Source organism: Diabrotica virgifera, chromosome 4, assembly GCF_917563875.1.
Source record: "Diabrotica virgifera virgifera chromosome 4, PGI_DIABVI_V3a".
Classification (NCBI taxonomy): Eukaryota; Metazoa; Arthropoda; class Insecta; order Coleoptera; family Chrysomelidae; genus Diabrotica; species Diabrotica virgifera.
The window spans coordinates 49819-75226 of record NC_065446.1 but is presented as its reverse complement, the minus strand read 5'-3'; the positions used below and the strand labels follow the sequence as shown (position 1 = coordinate 75226).

General features: G+C 31.5%; 1 protein-coding gene and 1 long non-coding RNA gene across 2 annotated transcripts in view; one reads left to right on the top strand and one right to left on the bottom strand.

Moving 5' to 3' along the window:
• Positions 1-1393: 1393 nt before the first annotated feature.
• On the bottom strand, positions 1394-4018 carry LOC126883450 (uncharacterized). The gene is made up of 3 exons (XR_007697651.1): positions 3707-4018; positions 2819-2976; positions 1394-1574 (listed from the first exon to the last, which is right to left on the bottom strand). It is a non-coding gene; the product is annotated as an uncharacterized LOC126883450 (long non-coding RNA).
• Positions 4019-5224: 1206 nt separating this feature from the next.
• Positions 5225-25408, top strand: part of LOC114324374 (zinc transporter 7-A) — a 64734-nt gene continuing 44550 nt past the window's right edge. The window contains exon 1 of the mRNA XM_028272190.2: positions 5225-5694. Coding sequence (XP_028127991.1) covers positions 5505-5694 — 190 coding nt within the window. The 5' untranslated portion in view covers positions 5225-5504. The remainder of the gene's footprint in view (positions 5695-25408) is intronic.

Below are 25408 nucleotides of genomic sequence, written 5' to 3'. Positions count from 1 at the left end.
CTTGGAAACTAAGTAGGTGAATTTATTTTATAATAATTGTGTTCTGGAAATTACCATGATACTATAAATAACACTTTATTTATAGTATCATGGAAATTACGAAGTGGTCGGGATATTTTTCATAACAATGTACATTCTATGTACAGAATACATACTACATTTTATTCATTTATTTAATTTTGCAGTCGCTTAAACATTAAAAAATACTACGTTTAATACAACGCTGTGTCTAGGTACACGCTAACGTGTACGCAAATAAAAAAGTTAGGTACACGCTTAAACGTCATCAAGTCAGTGACGTCATTATTTAGCGTGTACTATGACTGGGTTTTTTTGGTACACGCTAATTTGAGCCGCGTGTATGCTGTGGTATTAAGTATCTGCAAGTATCGCGAGTGTCAGAGTGTGGTTAGAATTTGTCTAATCGCCTTATGTTTACACTTTAATATTGATTTGTAAAGAGTTTCCTTATTTTTTACTAGTTTAGTGTTTTTTTTAAATTAACTATATGGAGTGTGGACAATTATTTAGTTCTTTTAAGGAGTTTAACAACATTCTAAAACAGTATGAAAAAGATAAGAGACAAAAATTCGTGATTAACGGTAGCAGAAGTAATAAGATAAAATATACGGGGCGATTGATTAGTCTGATAAAGCTCAGTAGATCCGCTATAGTAATAGATAGCAATAAAAGTTAGTATCAAAAATTTTAGCAAACTTTGAGCTTCATATTACAAAAGTACTAAAATTAGTTAGAATGTTACAGCCCTAATAACACAAAACATTCCATGAATGTTCCTAGAATGTACACACAGGACATTGAAAACATTCCTGGAATGTCCCCAAATGCACACGAATGTCCCTGGAAAGTGCTGTGTCAGCATTTTAAATATTCTTAGAATGTTCTGTTGGAACATTCCATGAATGTCTACGAATGTTCTTTGGACATTCACAGTCTATTTTTTAGACTGAATGTCTTGTTGGAACATTCCATGAATGTTCTTTGGACATTCACAGTATATTTCTAGACTGAATGTCTTGTTAGAACATTCCATGAATGTCTACGAACGTTCTTTGAACATTCACAGAATATTTTTTAGACATTCACTGAAATATATCGTCAGTAATGTGACAATACCTCCTATATGTTTTTTCATGAGGTTTGCAGGAGACGAAAAACATTTTTTAAGGTCACTTTCTGTTTTCGTACGTATTCTAACTTTTTTGTAGTAAATAGATAGTTATTTACTGCAAAACAAGTCAAAAAATATATGAAAACAGGAGGTGGCCGAAACAAGTTTTTAGTCTATCTTACAAATCTCTTGAAAAAAACAGATAGGAGGTATTGTCACATCACTGACGATATGTGGCCATACCAAATAATACATCCTTGATAAATATAAACATTTTTATTGCAAAAAATCTTTACATACATTTTTTAATGTAATTTACTGACATTCCTAAATATTATAAAAAAATGTGTCACATTTGCTTTGTAAACCTTTCTTTTGCTTTTCGTAGCCACATATTCTGTTTCCTTTCTGGTTTTTTGTAGACCACTTCTCTCAGCTGATTCTAAAAGAAAATAAAATAAAAGGTAATTTTTCTATCCTTTACAATTAACAATCAGAAGAAATATTATTTACAGGTAATAATACGCATAAATAATAATAATAAAAAAATAAATATTAAATAATATTTAAATAAATAATAAATAATATTTAATAAATAAAATAATAATAATGAACATTTTGTATTTTGACAACGACATCCGACGTGGAAGTAGAAACCTTAATAAAATTATTTTTTCAAGTAAATTGTGGCTTATTTCCTCATTAGAATAGTTAATTACAAAAAAGCCACAAAGAAATAGATTTTTCACAAACAAATAAGTATTTAGTATTCATTATATTTATTGTTTTTATTATTTACTTTAATGTCCTACTGGTACATTATTTGACAAATAATGACATTTCGAAGTCTGTTAAGTATGATATAACGCCCTTGGGCATTAAATTTAAATAACGACTTAGATACTGTCAAGTTGACAAATATCAACCTAAGTAAAACTATGGTTACCACAATTATGTTACTACTGTTACTGGTAAATGTACTTATTTAAAAACTAATCAATTCAAAATTCATTCAAATTTTTCGCATATAAAGAATAATTTAGTCAGACATTAAACGTTGAAGGCACCACAGGTATTATAATAATAACGCTTTCGGTCAACGTATATCCCTCAGGCCCTTGTTAAAAACACCATTGACCTCAAGCGTTATTATCCTTATAATACCCTTGGTACCTTAATAACTGTAACATAAGATTATACCTTAATTCTTGTTTTCTATTTCTGATGTTTTTATTTATTTACATTGAATATTAATCTGTTTTGTTGTATAATCTACTTCGCAATAATTATGTGATATATTTGACTTAAAATGAATTCAAAAATTTTTTGCAGTTGGGCAACAATGTCAACTTAGATCTCCGATGTAGATAATGAATTACAACAGTATCTATATTGTACAGACTGTATTATTAATTAGGTTATTTATTTATTTATTTATTGAAATATACATCCACCAGGTATAAACCCATAAAGGTGTACATAAGAAAACTACATACATTGACTGAACACTTGATGACAAAATATAAAATAAAATAAAAGAATAACCAAAAATGTTTCTGTTGTTAATACACATACACAATAATAAACAAAGACCTTAATAAAGAAAAATAACATGGCATCAATTCGATAAGCTATTGCGTATTTCGCGTTTAAAGATGTTAAAACCAAGAAAAAAAATGCATATACCTGTGTGACATAAGCTATTGGAACAGCACAGTCTCTTAAACGAACAGATGAAAGTGAAGTTCTGTCAATATCTTTTTCTAAAAAGTGTTTTGAACATACTCCTCTATTAACAAATCTGATCTATACTTCATGTCTTCTTCGCAGGATCTTCTGGAAAGCTAAAAATACAAAATATATGCATTACTAAGCATTATTAACAAATTTTAGTTTTAAATAAAAAATATGATTAATGGACTCACAAAATATTATAAAACAGCTTAGAAATTGTTTATTAGTATAGTCGGTTCCCCAAACTCTGACACAACTGGCTAGTGATTTTAGTAGGTAATTTTTTTTTGTTTTTGGCCAATTTTGCCAAAATTACAGTAATTATTAACTATTTAGTTATTATTTTTTTTTTGCCAATTTTACCAAATTGGCAAAATTATTTACTAAAATCACTAGCCAGTTGTGTCTGAGACTCAGTAGTACTGAGACTGAGTTTAGCAAATCGACTCTAATATTCTGTGTATTCATTAGTTGGTACTGCATATTATAGTGTGTGGTCTACCATCCTATTTATAAAGGCATACATTAGCAAAAACGCAAAAAGAATTACTTTAGTTTTACAAATCCTATTGTTATTATCTCTATTTACTATTTTAGTTAGGAATAAGCGAAGTTTGTGGCTTATTCACAATTATTATTAAAATAATAAATGGATATGACCAATTATTAACTTATAAAATAAAATAATAATTCTTCTGATTTATGCCTTTTATTCACTTTGTTATATCTAGGTTACTTAAAAGATTTTTTATGAATATGTAGTATTATTAGGGTATTAATAGTATTAATTTATTTTCTGAAATACAGGGCATGCCTTCGTTTACATATTTGCATACTAACCTTTTAATAGGGCTTTTCATTCACAGTCATTTGTTTGGAGCTTCTGTCATAATTGAAACGTTATTCCTGCAGATTTTTTTATCTACATTTGTTTCTGCTACTCCAACTGCGTTAAAAACAGGACACCATTTTTTTCACTATGTTAATAATACTATTAAAGCTATTATAAAAGTATCCGAATTAAAAAAATATTCTTAAAAAGCACAAATAATAGAAACAACGATCCACCCACGGCAAAGCAAGGTGGCCAAGATGAAGATGCCAAGATGGCCGAAGCGAGGTCGTTGGTTGGTCGTTTTTAGTCACGTGATGCTCTCTCAAGCGATATGCACAAAAATATATGCACGGCGAATTTGAAAATGAACGCAAAAGAAATAAATATAAATGCCTCTCTTGGGTTTTGCATAAGTTATAAGTATTTTTTTTATTAACAAAATCGCATTCCAAATTGAATATTCGCGAACAATAATTTTTATTACATTTGTATGTTTATAATATTGTATTAATTGAACTTGGGAAACTCTTTAAATTTGACATATTATTGCACTGTAGGCCTAAAGTGTCACTTAGTTTGTCTGGTATGTTATAAGTAATGTTGTATCTGTTACACGTATGTATTATTTCGCAACTTAAAATATAGGAACATTGGTAGTATTTTCACAGAATGTCTTATGGTAACATTCCAGGAATAATTTAAACAGATGTTCACCCTATGTTCCCTAAATGTCCAGGACATTCAAATATTGATAGAACTTTGGTAGTACATTCCTGGAATGTTGTGTGTTGTTAGGGAGGGCGTTCGATAATATACTGGCGGACCAAACTTATGTTTTTTAAATGGAACACCCTATATATTTTATTTTATGTTCGAAATCTTCTTAACTTCCATATCACAAAAATATAAAGGTTTATTATGTTATACAGGGTATTTACAAAGTTATAACCAATTTTCTATGAAAATCGTAAAAAGGTCAACTCCTTGTATAAATAAAAATAAACACTAATATAAACTGGTATAATTAACTTACGTATAAAAAATATTTTAGCAGTATTTTGTATATATCATGTTAACTAATATTTATTTTGCTAACCTGAATATATACTTTTATATGCATATTGTTTTATTACAATTAAGTTTGAAACATCTGAATAGTTTTGCTTCCCTTCCCCTTCCCTTAATAAAAGTATTTTCTATCAAACAAACAACAAACAATAAAAATATCAAAATAGCGTGTACCAAAATATAAAGTCACCGCGCACGCTAAATAATGACGTCACTGGCTTGATGAAGTTTAATTCGCGTGTACATAACTTTTTTATTTGCGTACACGTTAGCGTGTACCTAGACACAGCGACAAAATTCACATAGTTAAAGTGATTACTTAACTTACACAGTAGAAGGCCAACAAAATACCAACATGAAAATGTCAACATGTCAGTGTCAGCACTGTCAATCTGTCAATAGTGTCACTGTGTCAGTGTCAGGTGTCAGTCCAGTCCACAGTACATGACAGAATGTACTGTGGTCCAGTCAGTGTCAAAGTCTACATCATGGAAGTATGGTGTTTTTACAATGTATTTCCTTAAATAAACGGCCGGTTTCGGCTGTGATTTCTAAAGTATAATTTAAGAAATATCCACAACAAAACGTATTTCACGAGATTTTAATTTTTATTAGTTAAATTTATTAGATTAATTATAATTACCGTATAAAAAAAGACACGTAGCCAACAGCTTTTGAGTGTATATTAGTTATGGTGTATTTTTGTTGAACTAAATAAACTTATACATCAGAAAAATGTTACCGTTATCACACAAGGATAAAGCGTACCCAAGAGGCTTTGGTTCAAGAATCAAGGAAAAAGTAAATGGTTGGATTAGGTTAATATTTTCAGACAGAAACTCCAGAAATTTATTCCTCTTCCTTATACTGAACCTGTCTTTCGCATTTGTAGAATTAATTTATGGAGTATGGAGTAATAGTTTAGGTAAATATCACCTTTTTATATCACTTTTTAGTATGTATATATAGTTGTTTGAAAGAAGTCTTAAAAAATAATACCTATTACTTGGTAGTAACACCTGTTAGATAAAATAGGGAGTACTATTGAGTGTTACAATTAATAATGAGGTACCTACTGTTAATTTATAATTATTCACATACTTTTTTCTTTAATTATCATGTATTTTCTACTAATGTCATAAAACTGTTATTAGGTATAATTTTGTAATGTTCAAATGCAGTTTTTATCTTCAACTGATATTTGCTTTAGATAAGGAATAAGGATTACTGCTATACTGTAGATATATATTTTGCTGTCCTTTTCAATGCAGGTTTAGGATTAAACTTAGCTAGTTTTACCAACATCTTCTAACTGATCTGTTTTTAGCCTTTTTACCTGGTATTATAGGCCATAGGATATTGTAATGTGTTCTACAAATATTGTCCTTTGTAATTATTGTGAATGGCAGAGAACCCATATGGGTTCCTATCGTACCTTATTGAATAAGGACTTTGTTTAGGAATCCATATGTGTGTAAGAAGATGGCTTAGAAGCAGGTCCATTAGTCAGATTTCGGTTTTTTGCCATGATCTAATAGTATTATATTTATACCTGTTTCATTTAAATGCCGATATTTATTTCTTTCAAACAACAGTGTAACCAGGATGATCCTAAGGGAGGGGTTACAACTACTGGATGGTCTCTGGGGGTATGGAATAGTAATGGTGTTAAGCATATAGAGCTCAAAGTACAACTAAATGGGGGTTACTACTATGCTTTCAAATAGTTTATATTCATTGGAAAGGTTGTGGAATGTAATACAATTGGTCTATATAACACTGTTAATTTTGCCTTCCAAGATAATATTATGTGTATAAACTGTAAAAATACATTTAAGTTTAACATGCCACTTCCCACAACTTATTTTTGTAAAGCACAGTTTGAATAAGAATAACAGCTAACCTGTAATAAAGTATAGCTTGGTTACTATTGGTTTTAAAGAAAATTAAAATATACTATTTTGTTTATTTTTTCAAAAGATATACATATTTTTGTTAATTACAGTTGTTTTGATAAAACAAATAATTTTTGAGTTATTAGCAGAAAACTGATTAAAAACATTGACTTTTTCAATATAAAACTAATACTGTCGATGGTGAATAAATCAAAGACTATTTGTTTTATCAAAAAAATGTGTAGGACATTTTTTACTTCTGGTAGACCAACATACTGGCCTACTGATAGGAACAAAATTCCAGACCTGATAGATTTCTTTATTTACATAAATATCTCAGCTAACTATCTGGATATCAATGATGGCTGCGACATGAACTCTGATCACTCACTCATAATTTTAACTATGAGTGATACAGTTATCAAAAAAAAGTTCAATCCAATATTGACTAATAAAAAACTGACTGGGAGAGCTTCAAAATAAACATTGAACACAAAATTAATCTTGCTGTGCCATTGAGAAACACCAGGCAACTTGATGATGAATTAGAATATTTTATAAAAACTATCCAACAGATAGCTTGGGAAAATACTCCCACAATAACTCCCAGAACAAAAGGGAACAATTATCCAAAAGAAATCAGAGAACTGATATTAGAAAAAAGAAAGTTAATAATAAAATGGCAGCAATACAGAGCTCCACGAGACAAAACCAGTCTAAATAATGCTACACAAAAACTAAAAAGGGAGATACAGAATATAAAAAATTCAACAATTGATTCTTTTTTAAGTAATTTAACAGCTGACCAGAACACAGATTATTCGTTATGGAAGGCAACAAAAAGAATGAAGAGACCAATTATTCATTTTCCTCCTATCAAGTTGGAAAACGGCAACTGGGCTAGAAGTAACGAACAGAAAGCAGAAAGATTTGCAGATCATTTAGAAAGCACATTCAAATTCAACGGCAGTGATGGTGAAGAACTGAGATGGGAAGAACCATTCCAAACGGAAGAAAGAATAACGTTGACATCAGTTAGAGAAGTATCAACAGAGATAAAAGAGAATATAAGTCCTAAGAAAGCTCCAGGATATGATCTCATAACAGGAGAACTATTAAAAAATCTCCCAAGAAAAGCCATAGTTAAGCTGATAAACCTAATAAATGCTGCTTTTAGATTGAGATATGTTCCGAGACTCTGGAAAGTAGCCGAAGTCATTATGATCGCTAAACCAGGTAAACCTCCTAATGAGGGGACATTGTATCGACCAATATCACTCCTTCCAGTGATGTCAAAATTATTTGAAAAACTCGTATTGAAAAGATTAAAACCAATAATAGAAAGAAAAAATCTTATACCAAATCATCAATTTGGTTTCAGAAATAAACATTCCACTATAGATCAAGTTCACCGAATAACAAATATAATAGAAAAAACATTAGAAGAAAAGAAAGTCTGCTCTACAATCTTCTTGGACGTAGCACAGACATTTGATAAAGTCTGGCATGAGGGTTTAAACTATAAACTATGAACGTTCATGCGTAAACAGTATTCGGAAATCCTAGAATCATACATTGAGAATAGATATTTCAGAGTTAAACAAGAAGAAGTGTACACTGATTTAAGGGAGGTCAAAGCTGGCGTGCCACAAGCGAGCGTATTAGGTCCGGTCCTGTACCTATTGTATACAATGACATTCCAGAACTAGAACAGAACACTATTGCCACCTTCGCTGATGATACAGCTATACTAGCGATAGGAGACACTAGTGAAGAAGCGACTGATAAGTTGCAACTCTCAGTAAATACAATACATACCTGGACCAGAAAATGGCGAATAAAATTAAATGAGTCTAAATCGGCACACATTAACTTCACAAAAATAAAAATAGAAAATTTCCAAGTTAGAATAAATGATACCAAGTTCCTTATGCAACATCAGCAAAATACTTGGGCATCACCCTAGACGCAAGGCTGCACTGGAAAGTCCATGTCAAAAAGAAAAAAGGGGAGCTAGATGCAGGGTTGTTTTGTTTTAAACATTTTGTTTTAATCAACTGTTTTAAACAGGTTTTAAACGTTTGCTTATGTTTAAAACAGTTTTTGTTTAAAACACTTAAATTAAACAAGTGCTTTTTTTTCATTTTCTTTATTAATATAACATCAAAAAAATTCTCAAATACATTATATAAACTTTTTAACATATATATTATTTATTTATTAATAATCTGAACACAAAAAAAAATTGGAAAACTGAAAATATTTTGCAAAGAAGAGTTAATCAATTTCTCAAAACTGTTTCAGACTCATAGTAATCTTGTAATTTAAATCAGTCACGTCATCACTGATGGAATTAAGCTCTTTAAAAATTGAAACCAACTTAGCAGCTTTGACATTGCCTAGCCGATTACGTAGTTTGGAATGGTAAACCTTATGATGAGAAGAGTCTTTCTATGTTGGCTGACGATGCAACAGCTGTGTGAAGCTGTTGAGCAAGTTTCAATGCTGTAGTATACTTATTTATATTTTTCTTAGAACGCCACCATGCCAATGGTTTTACATTCTCAATATAGGTGTTTAGAAAACATATGGAGTAAATGGTACACACTTTGCCTGGTAATAATAATATGTAATCTAAAATGCTTCTGGATGATAATTTATAATGGATGGAGGATAAGTTTATTTTCAATAAAGCAATGATCAAGCAAATTTGCCAAAAAATGAGCTGGGGTCACCAAATCATTTGCATGTTTAAAAAAAACACTAAGCACCACCAGAAACAGCACAAAATAACTGACAATGAACGTTATTGCAATAGCCAACTTGTAATGCGGATTTATAAATAGTAAATAGTCTGGAGTTCCCCAGGCAATACTTCCTAATTTTGCAATTGGTTTTCTTATCTATTATTTAGTAGAATAATAATAATAGATCAAACACTTTCAATTAATATTATGTTTAGGAAAATATGATTTAAACAATGTTTTCTTCTAAGTTTTATTTGTTTAAAATATAAAATTTATAGACCTGGATCCCGCGTAAGAAAAAAAAGTTGATTAATAGCAAGCTGAAAATTTGTTAATAGCTTAACGGTGTCTAGTCGGACAAACATTGATGCACGGGAACACTGAAACAGGGGAAGTTTTAACGGTGGAGCATGATAAACGTGTCTTCCTGACAAGTTTATGATGGTGAAAAATAGCAAGTTGTTTTTAAGTTTATTCAATAGCCAACGTTATATAATATATGAAAAAATGTTTGTCCGACAAAAAGGTTGGGCATTTTAACGAGTCTGACACGTAGAACATGTTACATCACAGGAACTATGTTGGTGATGAATAGCAGTCTGATTTTTGCATGAGAGTTTAATGAAAGGTTAAAAAAGCAATTGGAAGTTCTGTCGGACAAAATGAATGGGAAATTTTCCTAGTCGGACATTGTAAACATGTAAGCTTCTAAACATGTACTTCTGAAGATGCTTCTCAAGTAAAATCTATTTTATCAAAGGCCCATGCCTCCATCAACACAAATGAAGTCAAAATCTTACGCTTTGGAAATGTGAACAAGAATGGACATCGTCCCATTAAAGTAATTTTTTCTTCAGCAAGTGATGCTCTTCATGTTATTAAAAACAAGCAAACAGTTAGTCGTGAAAAAAAGATATATTTTATTTTAGATCAAACCCCTAACCAAAGAAAGCTTTTAGATAGTCTTAGGTCCGAGCTTTCAGAGAGACAAAATGCTGGAGAGGTTAATCTCACGATTAAGTATTTCAATAACATACCTAAAACCATTCAAAAAAACCTTTAAACTCTACTGACTTGGGCAAGTTTACAGTCTATTACCAAAATGTCCGGGGTCTCAGAACAAAACTTACTGAATTAAGCCTCAATGTTTTTAATTGTACCTATGATATTATCATTCTAACAGAAACTTGGCTCAATAGTGACATTGCTGATGCTGAAATTGGTCTTGTCAATTACAATATCTATAGACAGGATCGTACACCTGCCTCTAGTTCATCTCTTAGAGGGGGTGGAGTATTAATAGCTATTTTAAAGAAATATTCATCATTACGAATCCAATCTGATCCTTCTATTGAACAGCTGTTTGTACGGTTCCACAGCAAACTTATTCTGGGAGCTCTATACATTCCCCCTCAATCTCCAGCCTATACCTATCAAGTTCATGCTGACCAACTGATGCTTCTAAGTGAACAGTTTTCATCCCTGAAATTTCACTTATTTGGTGACTATAATCTCCCCTCAGCTAGGTGGAGAGTTGAAGATGATTGCTCTTCTGCAACCTCACAAACTTCATCACCTTTAGCTGTAGTTGATGCCATTGAGGTTGTTTCAAATATGTGTGCTTATCATAATCTTTTTCAATGTAATTTTATATTTAATAGCAGGGGTGTTATTCTGGATCTTATCCTGGCCCCAGAAGAGCTTGTCATTTCTGAAGCTGACGATGCTCTGGTTTCACCTGACTCTCATCATCCTCCTCTGTTAACATCATTGCAGCTTAATGTTTTTGATAGGTCAATTTCTGGTAACGAATATTATTATGATTTCCGTAATGCAAACTTTCCAGCAATTCACCAATGTCTAGAATATATAGAATGGGATAACCTGTTTCGTGGTAGAGATCTTTTCGTACACCTGCCTCTAGTTCATCTCTTAGAGGGGGTGGAGTATTAATAGCTATTTTAAAGAAATATTCATCATTACGAATCCAATCTGATCCTTCTATTGAACAGCTGTTTGTACGGTTCCACAGCAAACTTATTCTGGGAGCTCTATACATTCCCCCTCAATCTCCAGCCTACACCTATCAAGTTCATGCTGACCAACTGATGCTTCTAAGTGAACAGTTTTCATCCCTGAAATTTCACTTATTTGGTGACTATAATCTCCCCTCAGCTAGGTGGAGAGTTGAAGATTATTGCTCTTCTGCAACCTCACAAACTTCATCACCTTTAGCTGTAGTTGATGCCATTGAGGTTGTTTCAAATATGTGTGCTTATCATAATCTTTTTCAATGTAATTTTATATTTAATAGCAGGGGTGTTATTCTGGATCTTATCCTGGCCCCAGAAGAGCTTGTCATTTCTGAAGCTGACGATGCTCTGGTTTCACCTGACTCTCATCATCCTCCTCTGTTAACATCATTGCAGCTTAATGTTTTTGATAGGTCAATTTCTGGTAACGAATATTATTATGATTTCCGTAATGCAAACTTTCCAGCAATTCACCAATGTCTAGAATATATAGAATGGGATAACCTGTTTCGTGGTAGAGATCTTTCCGACATGATCGCTATGTTTTATGACATTATTTACTCTCTCATTGAACATTTCACTCCAGTTAAATATTTTAGTACTAAGAAATTTCCTTGTTGGTATTCTTCTGAGCTTAAGCAATTGTTAAAGGAAAAAATAAAAGCTCATAAAATTTATAAAACCTTAAAGACTCCTGAAAGCTATGCTGGTTTTTGTCATCTGAGAACAAATTGTAAAAATCTATCTAAATGCTGTTATGACAGTTACATACGTTTCACCGAATTTTCTATACAAAATAACGCAAGGCATTTTTGGAAATTTGTAGGTAGCAAGCGTGAAAACAATTGTATACCTGACTCAATGACCCTGAATGACTCTGTAGCTTCATGTGGCAATGATATTGCCAACTTATTTGCAGATCACTTTTCATCAATTTATAGTGATATTACTTTAAATTGCAATGTTGACCATATTCAGTCTCAACTCAATATCTCATCATATCGTATCCAGATTTCCAAAATTTACGAAAAGCTTTCATCATTAAGTGTCAACAAGGGTCCTGGGCCTGATGGTATACCACCTAATTTTCTTAAGGAATTCAGTTTTGTACTATCGCGACCTTTGTTTCATATATTTAATAAATCTTTGGATGTAGGTCAGTTTCCAGACTTTTGGAAACTTTCTTATGTCACACCAATATATAAATCTGGTAATAAATCTAATATTAGTAATTACCGCCCTATATCTATTCTTAGTGTTATACCGAAGGTTTTTGAGAGTATTATAACTGATTTCCTCACCTTCGATAGCTCCGGGATCCTAAACTCTCAGCAATTTGGTTTTACTACAGGTAAGTCTGCTGAACTGAGTTTGTTGACCTATGTTGATTTTCTGTCTGAAGCCTTGGAGGAGGGACTTCAAGTTGATTCAATTTATACTGACTTTTCCAAGGCCTTTGACAGAGTAAATCATGAACTCCTGATTCAAAAGCTTAGCTCCTATGGCATAAGTGGACCTTTGTTGCAGTGGTTACAGAGTTATTTAACCGAAAGATTTCAACAAGTTCGAGTAAACCACTTTTACTCACAAACCTTTCCAGTTAAGTCAGGTGTACCACAGGGGTCCCATTTGGGTCCATTACTCTTTAATATATTTATTAATGATATTACCAACTGTTTTCACGATTGTAACGCCTTGCTATTTGCTGATGACTTTAAGTGCTTTAAAGTTATAAAAAATCATTATGATGCTGCCATATTGCAATCAGAACTGAATAACCTCTCTGCATGGTGTTCACTTAACGGTATGAACCTTAATTCAATCAAATGTCATGTAATTAACTTTAACCGTACTCACCACCCAATATTATCAAACTATTACATTGATGGCCAATTGCTCAACACTGTTAATAAAATCAAGGACTTGGGGATTACACTGGAAAACTCTCTTTGTTTCAATACTCACATCATCAATGTCATTCAAACATCTATGAAAATGCTGGGTTTTGTAAAAAGAACAACTCGTGATTTTACAAACATATCCAGTATTAGAGTTCTTTACTTCTCTTTGGTCAGGTCTCACCTCGAGTATTGTTCTTCAGTGTGGTCCCCACACTACTTGGTCTACATTAGGAAACTTGAACAAGTCCAAAATAGTTTCTTCCGTTACATTGCTTTTAAGCTTCATACCTATCAAGATTACGCTGTATGGCAGCATCAACTGCAGGTCCCTTCTCTTGCAAGCAGGAGAAAACAAAGGGACCTTTTGCTATTATTCAAGATCTTAAATGGTATATGCAGTTGTTCTCAACTACTTAATAAGATCGCACTGTTTGTACCACCTCGCACCACTAGACAAGTGCGAACATTTTATGTACCATTCCACAGGTTTAATTATTCACTTTTTTCGTTCGTACCCAGAGTCTTGAATTTAGCAAACTCCCTTTACAATTTACAACCTTTCGACAACTCCATCAGTCGTTTTAAAAGAAATTTACATGGGATCAATATTTGAGTGAAGCGTCTGTAATTTGTTAACTTGGTTTTATGATATTATTTCATAGTACATATTTACTTCTAATATTATATTTATATTTCTGTATGTCTGTTTTTTATATTATATTATGTTATTGTTTTTTTCTGTACACTATGTATTTTTGTAGAATTGGGCTTGCCCGTAAAATAAAAATAAATAAATAAAAATAAATAAATAAATAAATAAGATATAGACAAAAATGTTGGTGATAAATAGCAAGCTAATTTTGATTTGTTTATGTACAAATTATATTTTGTAACGCAAAAAGTTATATGTCGGACAAAAAGTTTGGGCAAATCGAAGGAAATAAATAAAAAACATTTTTTCAGAATGACTTACAGTCACATATTGATAAAGCTATTTTATTGTATATTATTATTTATTTTCACATATTTGCATGTGCATATATATACATGCACACTCCAAAAACAGTGAGGTAAGTATCAATGCATGTATATATTGCAAAACAATTATTTTTTTGGGTGGAGTTTGTTCTAGATATTCTCAAAATGACAATAAAAAATGTCAAAGAACATGTGAAAGCAATCTCTTAGCCCGACCGCACATCAAAGAAACATGAAACGTAAATTACGTTTCATGGAAATAAACCACTGCTAAACAAATATACGTCCGGCCATTTATGAAACTCTCCGAAAATAAAAATGTGTCATGAGCATGAATCACACTCGTTTCATTGGTAGGCGGACTTTGAGATTTGTTTAGCAGTGTTTTAGTTTCATGAAACATGTTTTTCGTTTCATGTTTCATGTTTTTCGTTTCATGTTTCTTTGGTGTGCGGCTTGGCTTAGGGTTTTCTAATTAGGCGCATCAGAAAGTACGGAAAATTTCCTACAAAAAACATGGTATACATTTTTTTCCATACTCAAACTTAACCCTGTAAACGACATTGAAAAATGTGAAGAGTCTAAAACTTAGAATAGACAAAGTGATCTGGTAGGATCACATCTCGCTCCTTCACGCTGAACGACCTTTGCGTTGGGCGCTACATCGAATTAACATCGAAATTCGATTCATTCGATTCGAAAATGTAGCGGAGCGGTCGTCATCTTTTGGAGCACATTTTGAGTGTAATATTTTGAGTGTAGCATAAAATGACGCATGCGTAAAAGCAATAAACAGGTACTTTTGGCACAGTTTTGGTTCCTATTTTGGGTGAACCAGATTTATAAAGGTATCTATTGTATATAATGTTACCTGGTAGAAAATAAAACATTAGCTAGATGATATCTAATAATTAATTAAACTAAAAAGGGGTATTTCCCTGGGTTGGCTGTATACCAAACAAATTCTAACATGAAGTAAAACCACTTCTATGTAATAGGTATAATTTAAAAAAATCTTAAAAAATTCCAATGGATTGAATAAAATATGTTCATTCAGAACGTTTTCAGAATGATAATTAATTCTTTTTTCTTTAGAGTTTAGAGTAGACAAAATTACAAAATAAAGTTTGGTTAAGTTCTTGACAGCTAAATACAATATTTGACAAACAAATTGGAGCAAAAATGTAGCGGAATATAAAGAGCAGTTCATTCGATGTATCAGTAGCGTAAATTGATCACTCACCGCTGAACGCACCCATAGACATAAGGGTAGACAGGGAATACAGTGCAAAAAGTCGATAGGTGGTCTATCTATCTCTTTTAACCAAGCGATCCCGCGCATGTGGCAGACAAAGATAGCTAGACCACTCAATCCATAATATAATTTGCCTGATCTACTATAAATGTATTACAGTGAGGTATCTAAATGATGTTGACATAAATCGAAAGATATCGATTGTAATTGATTGCAGGTACTTTTGACATAGAATAATCACCCCTTATTGAAATTTCAAAAATTATTTTTTTAAATTGTCCGACTACAAAATCTACCTCTTATTTTTTTCCGACAACAGTCATTCTTGGTAAGGAATAATTTACTTAATTAAATTTCGTCTTTGTCGGAAAGCTATTTATCACCAGCATTTTTGTCTATATCTTACCTGTTTAGAATGTCCGACTACGAAAACTTCCCATTAATTTTGTCGGACAGAGCTTCCAATTGATTTTTTAATCTTTCATTAAACTCTCATGCAAAAATCAGACTGCTATTCATCACCAACATAATTCCTGTGATGTGACATGTTCTACGTGTCGGACTCGTTAAAATGCCCAACATTTTTGTCGGACAAACATTTTCGCATATATTACATAACGTTGGCTATCGAATAAACTTAAAAACAACTTGCTATTTTTCACAATCATAAACTTGTCAGGACGACACGTTTGTCATGCTCCACAGTTAAAACTTCCCCTGTTCCAGTGTTCCCGTGCATCAAAGTTTGTCCGACTAGACACCGTTAAGCTATTAACAAATTTTCAGCTTGCTATTAATCAACTTTTCTTTCTTACGCGGGATCCAGGTCTATTAAAAACAAAAACATTTTTAAAGCAAAAAAAAAACGTTTAAAACAAAAAACCATGTGTTTTAAACAATTTTTATTTGTTTAAAACATACACTTTAAAAACAAAAAAAAAATGTTTAAAACAAAAAAAAAACGTTTAAAACAAAAAAAAACGTTTGTTTCGTTTAAAATTAAAAAAACATGTTTTTTTGCAACCCTGGCTAGATATGAGGTATAAGAAATAGTGTTGGAAAATTCTCGAGAATGAAAAATCAGAGAATATTCTCGGGAATATTCTCGAGAATATTCTCGATGTGGAGAATTTTCTGAGAATGAATCCTATGACGCACTTAGGGATATTGTTGAAGATGAAATAGGGTACCTATTAAAATTCATGAAATTATATACAAAATTATGAGACTAAACAACAGTGTTCTTTATATATAAACAAAATACAAAAACAACAGAGAACACAAAATTTATTTGATAAAAAAATTAAAGTTTCCTCTTAACAACAAATAATGCAAGTAATGGATATGGTGATTTAATCAGAAAAATATGAGGCCTCAGGTTCAGAATCTACTTCTATCATTAGCTCATCCTGGTCATATACATTCTGCATTTCAATGTACTGATGAGAAGTTGTGGGATTTTATTTTTCACGAGTCGTCAGCTCAGTCATGGAGTGGTCTATGTCTAAAGGGGCATTTAGACGGGCTAGTTTTGAAGCAATATGTTGCCGAAAATATATATTTGGTATGTTTCTGGCAACATTACAGCCATATAATGAAAATATCGCCATTTGGCTGAGCCATGTGGTCGAAATCTTACTGGAATTTGAACACTATTGCAGTGCCTGATGCGTTGCCGATAAAGGCGAACTGCTGTGGAAAATTTTGCATGTTGCTCTGTATTTCTTCTTTATTTCCTGAACTCTGTTGAAATTTAATTTGGTTTTGTCAAAACATACAAAGAAAAGATGAATACGTGGTCAAATGAAATCACAATAAGGTTTATTAATGCAGTTCATCCAGAGTTGTGGAACTTGGCATACTTCTGGAACTATGAGACAAATGGAAGAGTAGTGCACCCTGAATAAATACATTAAACTAAAACTTTTAGTATATAAATAACAATTGCTAATTTTGTTGAGATTGATATTGCGTTTCTCTTGTTTGATCTTTCTTCTCTATTGTTGGCCCTATCATATTTATTAATAGTTCGAAATCACTTTTTGACATTCTTGTAAAATTCTTAAACAAACAATTGTGTAGCATTATTTCCATAGTTAAATTACTCACTGTTTCGCGTTTACTTAGAAAAGCCATATCCACATTTTCCATTTTTCTTTTTTATGTATCGTCTTAGTATGATTAAGGACGCAGCAACTGTCAAGAGAATATTCTCAAGAACGAGAATATTCTAGCCGAGAATATTCTCGTTCTCGAGAATATTCTCTTGAGAATATTCTCTTCTTACATCACTAATAAGAAATTGTATTGGATGATTGGAAAAATTCAACATTATCCATTCATAATAAATTATCCATTTACAAACAAGTACTGAGGCCAGTATGGGTATATGGGTGCCAACTCTGGGACTGTACCAAAGCTAGTAACCTACATATTATCCAGAGATTTCAAAACAAAGTACTGAGGAACATTGTTGATGCTCCTTGGTATATACGTCACAGCAACCTCCACCAGGACCTGGGTATGGAAACTGTGACCGAAGTAAACAAGAGAACAGCAGCAAGTCACGAGCAGAGGCTGCATAGTCATGTGAATGTCGAGACAATCCAGCTTCTTGACAACACTGAACTAAACATAAGACTCATGAGGACAAAACCATTTGAGTTAGTGTAAATGTGTAACAGTTTAGTGTAAAAAGCAGAGTATAGTGCTGTGATGTTATTGCATGTTAATTGCAGTGCATTAGTTGGTACATAGGGTATGCCCTTAGATTTAAGTATTTGTTGTTATTAAGTTAGGTCAGAGAATAACTGATAATTGGTCATTTGTGACCAGATAGCAGTACGCAAACATCGTAAGGTGTTATAAAAAAAATTTTACTTAGATTTAATCTTTTTACCAATTTTTGCAGTCAAAATATAAAAAAAACTTCCACCCCCGAGATGGGGTGGCAACCACCTCCATGGTAAAAGCGCCATTCAGCATCATATAGATTTTGATCCTTGGACTATTCACTACTTATTCTCAAATTTTCCAGAAAATCAATCCATTCTGTAAAAATTCCTTCGGTTCCTGGACTATAATATCGAGCTTCTGAAAGAGTATCATAATAGTTTAATGCTTGGTTGCACCAACAGATCTTAAGCTTAAGATGTGCCTTAAGCTCAGTTTACTAAACATATGCATTGCATTTTTGAGTCTTACATCAATTTTCAGCTTGCCATAATGGATTGCCACGTAAATTGCATCATATACTTCGTCTCAGTTAAGACATGTTTAGATAAAAATTGGAAATTATGGATCTACAAGCTGAGTTGGGATAAGCTGGAGCAGATTTGTTGGTGCAAATATAATATGGTGTCAGGCATAAATTGAATATGAATAATCGGGCCTACCGTAATTGTCAGTTAATTTATATTTAATCACAATTTTAAGCTAATTAATAACAACACTTGTTAAAGTTTTTTTAACAGCACTTTCAAAATTTTAATTACTGTTTTAATTAAGGAAATTTATATACGTCACAAATGCATTGTAATATCCATAAAGATTATCTGGAAATTAATATTTTCAGTGCAGATAAAAAATTTATATCATAAAATTTTTAAAATAGTGTAGACAACTTTAAATTAATTATCTAAATTTTTTATTACAAGAGCCTACACAATCATTAAAAAACAACTGATATGAAGGTTTATAGGATGTAAAACTATTTTTAAACCATAAGCAAAGTCCCAAAAAAACATATTTTTATATTAATTTTTCGTTAATATTTTTACTGTTGTTCTGTTTCCTTGTGGCATTTTTATAATTAATTATTTTGATTGGGAAATAAGCCACAATTAAATTGAAAAAATAATTTTATTAACGTGTCGACGCCCAAATCGGATGGAGTTGTCAAAATACAAAATATTTTTACTAAGGTATTTTTTTATATAGTCCAGTGAATCACGGTTTTTGCTCCGAATTTTAAAGAACCGCTTGGATTGACATGAAATTTGGCATACACATAGCTAACATGTCAAAGAAAAAAAAGTGATATTGTGCCGATGTATGCTTTTATCTTAGGGGTGAATTTCACCTCTTCTCAGGGGTGAATAAATATATGTTCCAAATAGGCCCGGAATTCGATAAACTGACTACTTCTAAGCAACATTTATTCTATAGTTTTTTCAATAAATCAATTCTTTTTGACTTATTTGCGAGTGAATATTTTCATTTTTCAACAAAAAGAACACGTTTTTAGAATATTTTTCGTAAATAACTAAAAAAGTAGAAAAAACAGTGTAAGTAAAAATATAACCTGTAAAAAAATTAAAAAAATTGTGTATACATGAGGTCTCTAGACCTGGTAGAAGAAGATTTATAGCTAATTATAAATAAGTTCATATTCGTCAAATTCCCAATAGAATAATTCAACGTGAAATAACCAAAAAATGGAGCACTTTTTGGGGAAAACTCATTACAACTTTTTTAAAGTGTTTAAAAAAAGCTTTATCTCTGTTTTTTTTTAAGTTTTAGCATCAAATGTAAGCAAGTTACGCTTAAAATAAAGTTGGTCCCTTTTGTTTTGGCAAAAAAAATCGGAAAAATCACTCCCTAATTAGCATCTTACATGATCTAACATGAAATTAATCGTTACTGCCTCATAATTTGCTTTACTTATGTTGTGTTTATATGATCTGTAAGTTTGAATGGTTCAAAGTGCTTACTTTTGAAAAAAATTTGTTTTAAAATAAAATTTTTAATTTAGAAAAAAATGGTTTTTTTTCAGAATAACTTAAAAATTATTAAGGAGTATAACAAAAAATCTCAAGGAGTAAGAAAAAGTTGAATATTTTGGATCGTTTTGATTTTCTATAAGACAAAAATTTGTTAAGATTTAGTGTTTCTAAATTTGCATACTACACTAGTGATTAGTGACTCGTTCAAGCCCTTTCAACTACAGCCCTTTCAAAAATAAGGACTTTGAACCGATGAAACTTACAGATCATATAAACAATACATACACGAGTAAACCAACTTGTGAAGTGGTAACTATTAAGGTCATTGGAGATTTTGAGATGCTAATTAGGGGGTGATTTTCCCGATTTTTTTTACCAAAAAAAAGGGACCAACTTTATTTTGAGCGTAACTTGCCTACTTTTTTTAAGCACTATAAATAATTTGTAATGAGTTTCCCCAAAAAATGCTTCATTTGCTGGTTATTTCACATTAAAATATTCGATTTGAAATTTGACGAATATGAACCTATTATTATTTAGCTATATGTCTCCTTCTACTAGGTCTAGAGACCTAATATATACCTACACATTTTTTTCCTTTTTTTACGGTCAATTTTTTGGTAAGAATGTTTTTTCGACAAAATACTTACTTTTTGAGTTATTTGTGAAAAACCATCTAAAACGTTGTTCTTTTGTTAAAAAATTAACATATTCACTCGCAAATAACTCAAAAAGTATTGACTTGGTGCAAAATCTCTATAGAACAAAAGTTGCTTAAAGTTTGTCAGTTTTTCCACTTCCATACTTAATTTGTTTTCACCCCCGAGAAGGTGATAAACCTCTGATGAATTACGACACTCGCCTACAGCTCATGTCGCAAACTTCATCATCGTGAGTAATAGCCATCATTACATGCTCGTTGAATAATATACTGTTAAGTAATTTTATTTGCAGTTTATATACGATTAATATTAAAAGTGGCATGCGCCACTTGAACCTAACTTCAGCCCGTGAGTAATGAGCGGGTACAGTAAAGGGTGCTGTTATCTATTAAAAAATAGCGAATAATGAGCATGTTATTAAACGGTCGTAGAAAAATACAATAACAGATCACTTTTCTTTTCTTTCAAAAAAGGTTAAAATTAAATGTTAAAAACCTTTGGTTAATGTGTCTAATTATCACATTGAAATTTCAAAAATCTACGAAAAACTGTCTGAACTTAATACCAATAAAGGTCCTGGCCCTGATGGAATTCCCCCTACTTTCCTTAAAACATTCAGCTTCATTCTATCACGCCCACTTTTTTATATATTTAACTAGCTGACCCGGTGAACTTCGTTGCACCTTAGATAATGTGTCATAATTAGATAATGTGTTATAATTAAATAATGTGTCATAATTTTAATTCTAGATCAATTGGTCGAACGCAATTGCTAGAATAACTCGAATAACTCAAAATCAACTGCTCGAAAATGAATTGCTCGATATAAAAATTGATCGAAATACAAATTGCTCGAATAAAAAAGAAAATTATATGTCCAAATATTTATTCACAATAATGCAAAATTTGTAGGTATATAAGAGAGGTACGTTTAATAGGACAAATTAATTATGTGATATTCCACGTATATAATCACAGATATTAATTTGTGGTTCATAATAATTGTTTATTAAACGCAATAACCTATCAACACTATTTCTATATCTTCTATGACCATTTTGAGGTTGTTTGCCACTTATGTATACTCTTTCTCAGAGGCATCTTTCAGTGCATCACAGTTTTTCGATTTCTTTCTAACGCATTAAGTTGGAAGTGACAGAAAAAAAGGTACGTCCGTGATCACAGTTTTTTATAACATTTATTCTAATTGTTGATAGATGGCGCTATAATCGAACAAAAAATGATTTACGAATTATATATACGACTATAATCTGTACAATTTATAAGACTACAAATCAAAGAAAATACCATTTTATAAATGCAATAAACACAATTGATTTGTTTTTATACCAAATTGCAAATTAAAGAGTTAAACTGCAATACCCTTTTCATATTTGGCTGATTACGATTCTGACAACTGTCACATTTAACTTAAATGTCAGATTATAATAAATGTTATAAATGTGTATTATTACGGACTTACCTTTTTTGCGGTCACTTGTGACATACTGAAAAATGCCTCTGAGAAGGACCATACTGTTCAATTTTTAGTTCATTTAAACTTTGTTCGTATTCTAGAGCGGAAATAAATTTAGATACATAAATAATTTAGATACATAAATACCTACATTGTTTTATATTGAGATAATTGTGGCAACTGAGCTCTCTCGATCTCAAAATTGACAAATTATTTCGACTGACATAAATAAACGTCAAAATATGACCATGTAGTAGCTAAATATTTTTGGCTTACGGAATTGGGAAAACTGTTTAGTTTTGAAATTGGTTTTTAAATAAAAAATATTTTAAAATTTAAAGTAAAATTATTAACTCATTAATCATAAACTTTGTTTTTGATTTATTTATGGACAGCCTTATTTCAAAACTCACTCATTCTATTCGTTCTAACAGCTTTGTTGCACCAGCAACTTGTACTCGAACAAAAGCTTCAACTAACACAGGTTAGCGCAGTTGCCACAATTTTCTCAATGTATATTCCCTATGTCCAGCTGAACGATTTACGTACTGTATATATACAGGGTGTAACAAAAATACAGGTCATAAATTTAATCACATATTCTGGGACCAAAAATATATCTATTGAACCTAACTTACCTTAGTACAAATGTGCACATAAAAAAAGTTACAGCCCTTTTAAGTTACAAAATGAAAATCGATTTTTTCGAATGTATCGAAATCTATTGGAGATTTTTTATTGAAAATGGACATGTGGCATTCTTATGGAAGTAGCATCTTAAGAAAAAATTATAGTGAAATTTGGACACCCCATAAAAATTTTATGGGGGTTTTGTTCCTTTAAACCCCTCAAACTTTTGTGTACATTCCAATTAAATTATTATTGTAGTACCATTAGTTAAACACAATATTTTTAAAACTATTTTGCCTCTTAGTACTTTTTTGAAAAGTCAGTTTTTATCGAGATATTTCGAATATTTGTCAAATCCACCACATATTTGTATATGGTTAAGTACGATTATGGAGACTTGGTAATAATATGAACATTTATTTATGATTTACATTTTTAGGGATATTTTAAATAGAATAGAGTAGAATAGAAATATGCTTTATTGTCACTGAAAATACAAATTTTATGGACAAAGCTTAATTAAAGTCAGAAAAAATAAATAAATAATATCTAACAATAACAATAACAAATACAATTTTCTGAAATTTGATAAATCGTCAATATAAAAAAAATATACATAAATACAAAATATAAGTTAATAAAGTAAAGAAAAAAAAACAAAATCGATATATTGCAACAATTTACAGAAATTGCAAAGTGAATATACAACAAAGTAAACTATTTATAGACATAGGAACTAATAAGTTTAAGCTGCTGCATGTGACACCCAAATATAGATAAGTTTGGTTACTTGTACATTACTGTAATTTCTTAGTTAGTCATTAAGAAACTCTTCTACTGAATAATATGGTCTTTTAGATAGATGAGCTTTTGTCAGTTTACGGAACTTGGGGAAAGATGTTGCAGATTTGAGTTGTAAAGGAAGATGGTTGTATAGTTTTTTTGCGGAATATAATATAGATTTCTTTACTAACTCAGAGGACGGGATCGGTAAATAGACATCAAAATTTGAATTTCTGGTGGAGTAGTCATGACGGGGCCTTGCTGAAAAGACATGCATGGGTTTACGAATTAAGCAAACAGTTTCTAAAATATATAAAGATGTAAGGGTTAAAATGCCGTGATCTTTGAAGTAACTTCTGCAATGTGTTGTTCTTCTGAGGCCAAACAGATACCTTATTGCTCTTTTTTGTAATTTAAAAATAACATCTAATTGGGCAGCTGTACTAGAACCCCAAAAAGGAAGACCATATCGAAGATGAGACTCGAACAAAGAAAAATATGTTAGTTTAGAAGATGCTAAATTGAGTTCTTTCGAAACAGATCTTATAGCATAGCAGGCTGAGGCGAGTTTCTTACTTAACACATCGATATGAAGGGACCATTTGAGGTTGCTGTCTAAAAAAATACCAAGAAATTTTACAGAATCAACGGTAGAGATCTGGCTGTTATTAACAAGCAGGGGTTGAAGAGCACTTTTATAGGATAATGCTATTGTCTTATCCACGTTAAAAGAGAGTAAATTAGAGTCAGACCAGGTTTTTATCGTAAGCGAATCAGAAGTTATAGTTGCATGAAGAGATGCAATAGTTGAGTTGCTCCAAGTGATACTGGTATCATCAGCAAAAAGAAAAATTTTTCCATTGATTTTTAAGTTAGTGATGTCATTTATAAAGATAAGGAACAGTAGAGGACCCAATACTGAACCTTGTGGTACTCCACATACAATGTTTTTGAGACTAAAGTCAGTATCATTTGCTCTAACTAGTTGTTTCCTATTATTCAAGTAAGATTGGAACCAATTCAAAGAAATACCTCGAATCCCATAGAAATTTAGTTTTTTAATCAAAATGTCGTGATTTACACAATCAAAAGCTTTGGCATAGTCACAGAAAACAGTGGCAGTATAAAGATTATTGTTTAGTGCTTGGTAAACCTCATGAAACACAGAAAACAAGGCATCAGTGGTACATTTATTAGTTAAAAAGCCGAATTGATTTTGGGATAAGATGTTGTTATCAATGAGAAAGGACATAAGACGGGTTTTTATGAGTCTCTCAATAATTTTTGAAAGTACCGGTAGTAAGGCAATAGGTCTATAGTTGCAAGCATTAGATTTTTCACCACCCTTATGAAGGGGAATAATAATGGCTATCTTTAGGCACTCTGGGAATTTGCCTCTTTCAAAGGAATCATTAATTAGTGAGACGAGGTTTTCCAACACATTTTCTGTGAGATTTGAGAAGATTTTTATGGATAGTCCATCAGTACTACAGGATGATTTGCTTTTGATACTATTGATAGTTTGGATCAGTTCAGATATATCGATTGGTCTTA